This window comes from Coturnix japonica, chromosome 28 (genome assembly GCF_001577835.2).
Source record: "Coturnix japonica isolate 7356 chromosome 28, Coturnix japonica 2.1, whole genome shotgun sequence".
Lineage (NCBI taxonomy): Eukaryota > Metazoa > Chordata > Aves > Galliformes > Phasianidae > Coturnix > Coturnix japonica.
This window is the reverse complement of record NC_029543.1, coordinates 524149-531468: the sequence shown is the minus strand read 5'-3', so window position 1 is coordinate 531468 and position 7320 is coordinate 524149. Positions and strand designations below refer to the sequence as shown.

At 63.5% G+C, this 7320-nt stretch overlaps 1 protein-coding gene across 1 annotated transcript; it reads right to left on the bottom strand.

The window, feature by feature from the left end:
* Positions 1–5048: 5048 nt before the first annotated feature.
* DOHH (deoxyhypusine hydroxylase) lies at positions 5049–7192 on the bottom strand. Its single transcript, XM_015886565.2, has 5 exons — positions 7085–7192; positions 6543–6852; positions 6131–6207; positions 5770–6007; positions 5049–5489 (listed from the first exon to the last, which is right to left on the bottom strand). The coding sequence occupies exons 1-5, from the start codon at positions 7085–7087 to the stop codon at positions 5179–5181; spliced, it is 939 nt and encodes a 312-aa protein (XP_015742051.1). The 5' UTR covers positions 7088–7192; the 3' UTR covers positions 5049–5178.
* Positions 7193–7320: the final 128 nt, after the last annotated feature.

Here is a 7320-nt window from a genome sequence, read left to right as displayed (position 1 = left end):
CCTTGAGCCGCAATCCCTGCAGCAGCTCCATGCTCAGTTTCCTTTTGCAGCTCCCACTCCTGCAGTGCCGCCCGACGCGCTGCACCGTGTGCTGCAACCTGCGTTGCAACCTCCATTGCAATGCACAACCCCAACCCCCCCCTCCACCCCCTCCCTGCATTTGCCCCCGCCCCCGGAGTTCTTCAGCCATGCGATCCGGCCAGTTGTATGCAACCCCCCCCCCAATAACGTGACAAGGGGGGGCTTGGCGTTGCTTTCTTCTCGCTGATTGGACCGATTGTTGTTATTCTGGGCTGGGGTTTTTTTTTGCCCCCTCCCCCCACCCGCTTCCTTCCCCCCCCCCCCTGCCGCGATCCGCCCTATGCAAAAAATAATAATAATAATAGATATAAAATAAAAAAAATTTAAAAAATTTAAAAAGAGGGAAAAAAAAAAAAAAAAAAGGATGAGGAAAAAAAAGCGAATAATGAAGAAATAAAAGAAACGACCAACAAAAAGCCGGAAGGAAAAAAAAAAATAATAAACAAAAAACAGCAAAGAAAAAAAAAGACAAAAAAAAAAAACCAAACCACATACAACCAAAACTGTATAAAAATTAATAAAAACGTAGCTTTTTTTTCCGGCTTTTCAAAACAATTTTCCACGCTTGCGTCCGTGTCTCATCAGGGGGGGTTGGTGGGGGTGGGGCTGTAGGTGCAGTGATGGGGGGGCCCCGACCCCGCTCCGATCCCACCCGATCCCGTTGGATTTTCCGCTCCGTGTTTGCAGCGCTCCGCAGGTCGCTGGCCCACGTCCGTGTCACAGCGCCGTGGCTTTGCTCTTGTCCCGCTCGTGGGCGTCGCTGTTCCTTCTCGGCCGCCCCGTTGCTGTACGCTGCGCCGCTCCATGCTGCGGACAGCGCGGTCACAGCGGGGCTCCCACGCGGGACACCCGTGTTGTGCAGCCCCTTTAGGGCTCCCATAGCTGGAACGTGGGGCTGCGGTACCTGTGTAAATATCTGCTCCGACTCGTCCTCACGTTCTCTGCGTGGGGGACATTCGCGGCGTGCAGCGGGAGCTCGGGACGGGCCCCCATACCCCCCCCCCCCCCACGGACCCACCTGCGTGTCCGCAAGCTCTCTAGAGGTCTGCCCCTAACAGCAGCACTCAAACACGAACAGGAAAACACACGGCCGTGAGCGACAGCCACGCTGCAGCTGCTGGAACCCATGTGGGGGCAGCAGGGACACGAGTGGGAGGGACGTTGATGGGACGGGAGGTAGAGGGACAGGACGTGGGGGGGGGGGGGGGGGGGGGGATTGGATTCAGTTGGGACGGCAATGGGGGCAGGGGATGGAAAGGGACAGCGAGGGGGATGGGGTCAGAGATGGGAACAGGGGCAGCAATGGGGACATGGATGGGGATGGGGACCCTCACCCTGCAGGGAGCCCAGCTCGGTGCTGGGGGGCGCTGTGGGCAATGGGGACAGCCGGGTTAGACCCCCCTCAGCACCAACCACCCACCCCCATGGGAGCACAACCCCCCCCCAGATGCTGCCCCCCCGACCCCAGCCCGTTGCAGGGGATTCCAGCCGGGCACTCACCCTGTCCCTGGGCGCTGGCACCGAGCGCCGCCAGCAGCAGCAGCACCCGGAGCTGTGGGACACGCAGCATCGCGGCCCTGATCCCTGCTCTGCACTGCGCCCCACACCGGGACAAGGGGCGCATTTATGGGGCTCAGCAGAGTGCCACCAACACCATGGAAACGTCCCTTAACCCTTGGGTGGTGGCACCGCTGCTCTGCCACCAATGGCACCAATGGCACCAATGGGACCAACCCCAGGAGGGGTGGGTGGATGGGGGGGATACATGGAAGGGTGGGGAGATGGATGGGTGGGCAGACAGGTGGGCAGTGAGGGGGGTGGGTGGATGGAAGGATGGGAGGGAGGAAAGGAAGGGAAGGAGGGAGGGAGGTCACACGGATGGATGGACAGATAAAGGTGGGGATGGATGGATGAAGGGGAGAAGACGTGGAAGAGTGTTGGATGGACAGACGGACATGGACAGATGTGGACAGGAAGGTGGGTGGGAGGATGGACAGGTGGGTGCACGGATGGATGTGGGGCCCACCCAGCCCTGTGCCAGCTCCCCCCTGTGCCCATCACGTGCCCAAGCAGTGCCGGTGCTACACCCATGTGCTATCAGGGCTCTTATCAGCGAGGCCTTATCACAGGCAGCTGCGCTTTGCCCCCCTCCTTCCCTCGGGGACTGTTGAGGTGATGTGTGGGCCGTGCAGGTGCTCCCGCTGTGCCCATGGGGGGCAGGTGGAGCCTGGGGGTGGCACCCTGTCCTGTAAGGGGGGTCTGTGCCCCGTCCAGCAGCACAATGGGGCTCAGGGGCGCTTTGTCCCCACCAAACCCATCATGGAGCATCACCCCATGGGCACCCACAGCTGGGGGCGCATCGTGCTCTGTGTATCTGAGCCCCGTCCCAGTCCACGTGTCCATCCACAATCACGTCCTTGTGTCTGTCCCACACCCACGTGGATTCCCGTGCGAAGGTCGTGTTCCCCAAGGGCACAGCAGGGATTTATTGGGGTGCGGTGCGATATCAGCCCTGATACACACGGTGCTGGGATGGAGGCAGCAGAACAGCCCCCGGTCCTAGAACAGCCACTTCTTGTGGGGGTCCACGAAGGAGATGGAGCTGCGCGGGGCGGCACGGAGCAGCGGTGACGGGGCCTCCATGCCCGGCAGCACCACGGGACCTTCACCCTGAGCCCCGTCCTCCGCCTGGTCTGAGCTCCCCTCACCCATCACCGCCTTCTCCTCCTCCGCTTTGGGTCCGAACGCCCAATCTGTGGGGGCAGAGCTTTGTCAGCACTGTGACCCCCCCCCACCCTATTCCATGCAGGTGGGTCCCAACACAAAGTGCTGCACCCAGACTGTGCATGGAGAGCCTCATCCTGCACCTGTTTGGGGGCAGAAAGCAGCCCCTTCGGCCACCCTACTCCCACCCCCCACTTCCCATATGGGCTCGGGGACCCCCACCCGCCCCCCCCCCAACTGCTCACCAGCGAAGTCGTGCACCAGGTCCTTGATGAGGTGCCCCACGATGGCGTAGGCCACCACCAGCACCAGGGATATGGCCATCAGCAGGTAGAGCACGTAGCGGGGCAGGCGGATGCTGTCCAGGGCGGGGGGCTTGTACTCCACGTACAGCACCCCGTCCTCCTCGGGGGGGGACTGCAGCAGCTGTCGTGGCACCGGGACCCCCGGGAGGGGCATCGTGGGCTGTCACCGTGTGGGGGGACGAGGGGGACAAGCGGCATCGGGGTCCTCGTGTCCCCACTGCCCCCGCGCTGGGAGCTGGATGGCACTGAGGGCAGAGCGCCCGTGGGAAGGAGCTTAGTGCCTTAATCCGGGCACGGCGGGGGGGTCGGGGGGGCTGAGCACAGAGGGGCAGACAGAGATACCCCGGGATCCCCCAAATCCACAGCTGGGGCAGCACTGCAGGGGGGGGGCAGCCCTGTATGAACGGGGAATGGGCTGCAGAGGATCCCATACAGGAGGGGGGGGTGGGCCGGCTCCCCCCCACAGCCTAAATCCGCACGTTCAATGCTCAGAGCAGATGGTGTGAAACGCTGCAGAGCTGCTCAGTGCAGCGCAGGGCTGCGGGGGGGCACAAAGCAGCCCCAGAACCTCTGGAACAACCCCAACCCCTTCCCCCCCCCATAGGGCCGGAGGTGCAGAGCTCAGCGCCTCCCCCACAGCCCGGCTCTGCTGCGCCCACACAGAACCCAGCCACAAAAATGCCTGATTGGCTCCAACTCGGACTTAAAAAGCGTTTGAAGGAGCTGAGGGTTGGTTTTATTTTTGGTGGTTTTTTTCTTTTGCAGCAGCAGGAATGAGGAGGAGAGGCAAAAAATCGGGCACGGCTCCTGCTGCCTGAGCACGATGCACAGAGGGGAGGGTTGGATCCATGTGATAATCAGCACAAACGTGGTGGTAACCAGTGCTCAGCACCCCATTCCGTGAGCTGATAAGGAGCCCATTGCCCGGCTATGGGGAGGCAGAACATCTGCGCCCCACATCCCTGCCCCATCCCTGCAGCAGCACCCAAAGCCCCGCAGTGCTGTGGAGGCAAAGTGGTGAGCTCTGTGATGGCCAACGTTGGGTGATCTAAAGCTATATCCCCACTAAGACCCCCCCCATGGGGCTCTGGGTTGGAGCAGTGTGGGACAGCACAGAGCCCCCACTGCCCCCACCTGGGGGTCAACACCGCATGGAACAGCAGATTTATGGGCTAAGAGGATCGAGCAGTGACTCACACAGACTTTGGTCAAGGGGAAAGCACCGTCAGCAGGACGCAGAGCTGCTGCAGCACCGTGTGGACAGCTCAGCCACGGGGATGGGGGTCATTATTCACCCACACTGTGTCCCCCCTGTGGATGCAGGACCAGGGAACCCCAGCCATGGCTGGACCCCTCCAGCCACGCAGCCGCTGAACGGCAGCTCAGCTCACACCCAGCGCTGCTGCTTTATTTCCTCCCAGCCCCACACGTGCCTCACGGATCTGGGAGCTGGCAGCATTGGCAGAGGCAGCTCTCCAGCTCTGGTTAAACACAGGGGAAGTCCGGGCAGGCTCTGCCTCACCCTGCAAACCTCCATCGCCTTCATTCCCTACAGAAAGAAAAACCGCCGCCAAATCTCTGAGCTGAGCCATGAAACAAACCCCATCCCAGGGCAAAGGCTGCTGTGAGCACAGCGCCAGCCTGCCCCGACAGGAGGCCAAACCCACAGAGATCCTGCAGCAGCTGCACAGATGAAGATGAAGCCGGTTCCGCACCAGCACCGAGGGCGATTTCGAGGCATCTCACAGCTCCAACCCAGCGGAGCCGCTGCCCGGAGCCAACCCCGACCCCTCCAGCAGAGTTCAGGTGGGGGAAGCGAAGCACCACGATGGGCTCCGACACGCAGCACGAGCCCACCCACCCCAACCCGGAGCCAGGCTGCAGGCGGGGAACGGCGCAGATCCAGGAAATGGGGAGCAAGTAGCAGCTCAGCCTGGATTTGGATGCAGAAGGCGGCTGTAATTGTGCCAGGGAGCAAAGCCGGTTCCGCCTCCACCACGGATCCACGCTGATGGAGGCGAACAGGGAAAGCAAACCTGGGGAAAGGAGGCAGCCTGCACAGCTGGGCTCAGGCCTGCAGCCTGCACAGCCCGTCAGCGTACTGGAACTGGGGGCTGTTCTCGTACTCGTACATGTCCAGAGCCACCTCGCAGCTTTCCCGCACCACCCGCTCCTCGTCCCGTGCGAAGGTTCGCAGGGTGTCCAGGCAGGACGGCCGTGCGATGGAGCCCAGCGCCTCGGCGCACTCGTGCCGCACCATGGGGTTCTCAGCACGGCTGCTCAGTGCCGCAGTCAGCTGCGGGACACACGCCTCGTCCTGCATCTGGCCCAGCACGTAACCGATCTCGTGGCGGAACAGAGCGCTGCCAGCACGGAGCCCTGGGGGAGGAGGTGACAGTGAGTGCCCCAAACGTGAGCTGAGCCCCACATCCAAACGCTGTGGGGTAGAGGAAGCCATAGGGCTGACAGACCAGCAAACCCCACAGTGAGGGGAGGGGGCTGTGAGGCACCAGAGAGCACCGAGTGCTTTGTGAGCAGGGGGGCAGGCAGCTGAGAAACAGCAGAGCAAGCAGCCACACAGCTCTGGGTTTGGGAAACCCAATCGTGGCTTAACCCACACAGACCCACAGCGAGCAGACAGCCGCAGGTCGGCCCTTACCATCAGCCAGTGCCAGCACAGCATCGCGGCCCCCCAGGTTCCGCAGGGCAAACATGGCCCGGTAACGATCGAACAGCGGCCGCGACTCATCCAGGAGCATCGTGCGCAGCGTGGCCACGTCCGTCTCCTCAGCGGGGGGAGCAGGATCCACCGAGCAGTAGGGGCTGCTGCCCGGCTCCTCCCCGTGCTCCTGCAGCCACTGCAGCCTCTGTACAGCCAGCTGGCACGTCTCTGCCACCTGTGGGGATGGGACGCGGTGTGGAGGTATTGCACAGGGCTCCGTGAGCAGCTGAGCTGCGATATCAGCTGTGGCTCCAGCCCCTGGTGTCACCCCGTGGCACTGCCGCCCCGACAGCCTCACCTCCACCACGGGATCCTCCGAGTAACACCTCAGGACGTCCAGCACCTCGGGATCCCCAATGGCACCCAAAGCTTCACCTGAGGAGACATGGCAGCAGGGGGGGGTGTCTCAGTGTCCGCCCTCCCCCACACTGAGCACTGTGAGAGCCCCAACCCACAATCATTGGATCCTAAAATGGCCTGGGCTGAAAAAGGCCCCAATGCTGAGTACAGCGGGACGGTCACCTCCTGCTCCTGCCGCCCCATTAGTGCTGACACAGCCGGGCCGCCATCAGCTCCCCGGTCAGTGGAGCACAGCGAGTCCTGCAGCCCACAAACCACCCCCACGGCAACGCGGGGAGCGAGGCCGGAACAACCGGTCGGGCCGGGTTTGTGGTTCCGTGTCTGTGTCCGTCCGTCCGTGCCGTGCTCACCCGCCTCGTGCCGCACCATGGGCTCCTGCTGCCGGTCCCTGAGCACACGGATCAGGGCGGGGATGGCGGTTCGGTCCCGCATCTGGCCCAGACAAAACGCCAGCTCGTGTTTGAGCAGCGCGGAGCTGTCGGTGAAGCCCCGCGCGATGCACGAGATGGCGGCGGGGCCGCCCAGGTTCCGGAGGGTGAACAGGGCGCGGAACCGGGCGGGCAGCGGCTGGGCCGCATCCAGCAACGTGCGGCCGATGGCGGCCACCTCCTCGTCCGTCACCATGGTGGAGCTCCCGGTCCCGGTTCGCCGCTCACGCTCCTGGGTAAAGAACGGATCCGAGTGGGCCCGGCGCCGTGATGGGCCCCACAGCCGGTCCGGCCCGGTGCGGTGATGGGCCTCGGCCCCACGGGACGGGGTGGAAGCGGAACCGGCCGGACGGGATCCCCGATGGGACCGGGACCTCAACCGGGCCGGAACCGGCGCGAAGCGGCCCGACACGAGCCGGGCCCTAAACAGCGCCGGACCCGGAACCGCCTGTACCAGCACTCACCATGAGCCGCCATGATGCTCCGCACGTGACCGCACCGGAACTTCCGGCCACCGCTCTTCCGGTTTCGGGCGGTGGGACCGGCGGAAGTGGGAGCGGGCGGGGAACGAGGGCAGCGGCGGCGCATGCGTAGTGAGCACAGGGGGCTGTGGCTGCCCCCATCGCTGCTATGGGCCCCAGAGCTGCCCCATGGCGGCACCACATGGCGGCTGTGATCCCATGGGATCCCCAGCACCTCC

Bases quoted from the DNA above. Each gene is read 5' to 3' on its own strand.
- DOHH (XM_015886565.2), bottom strand. The intron at 6,008-6,130 runs GTGAGGCTGTCG...CCATCCCCACAG, and splicing joins CGGAGGATCCCGTGGTGGAG to GTGGCAGAGACGTGCCAGCT. The intron at 5,490-5,769 runs GTAAGGGCCGAC...CTCCTCCCCCAG, and splicing joins TGTGCTGGCACTGGCTGATG to GGCTCCGTGCTGGCAGCGCT.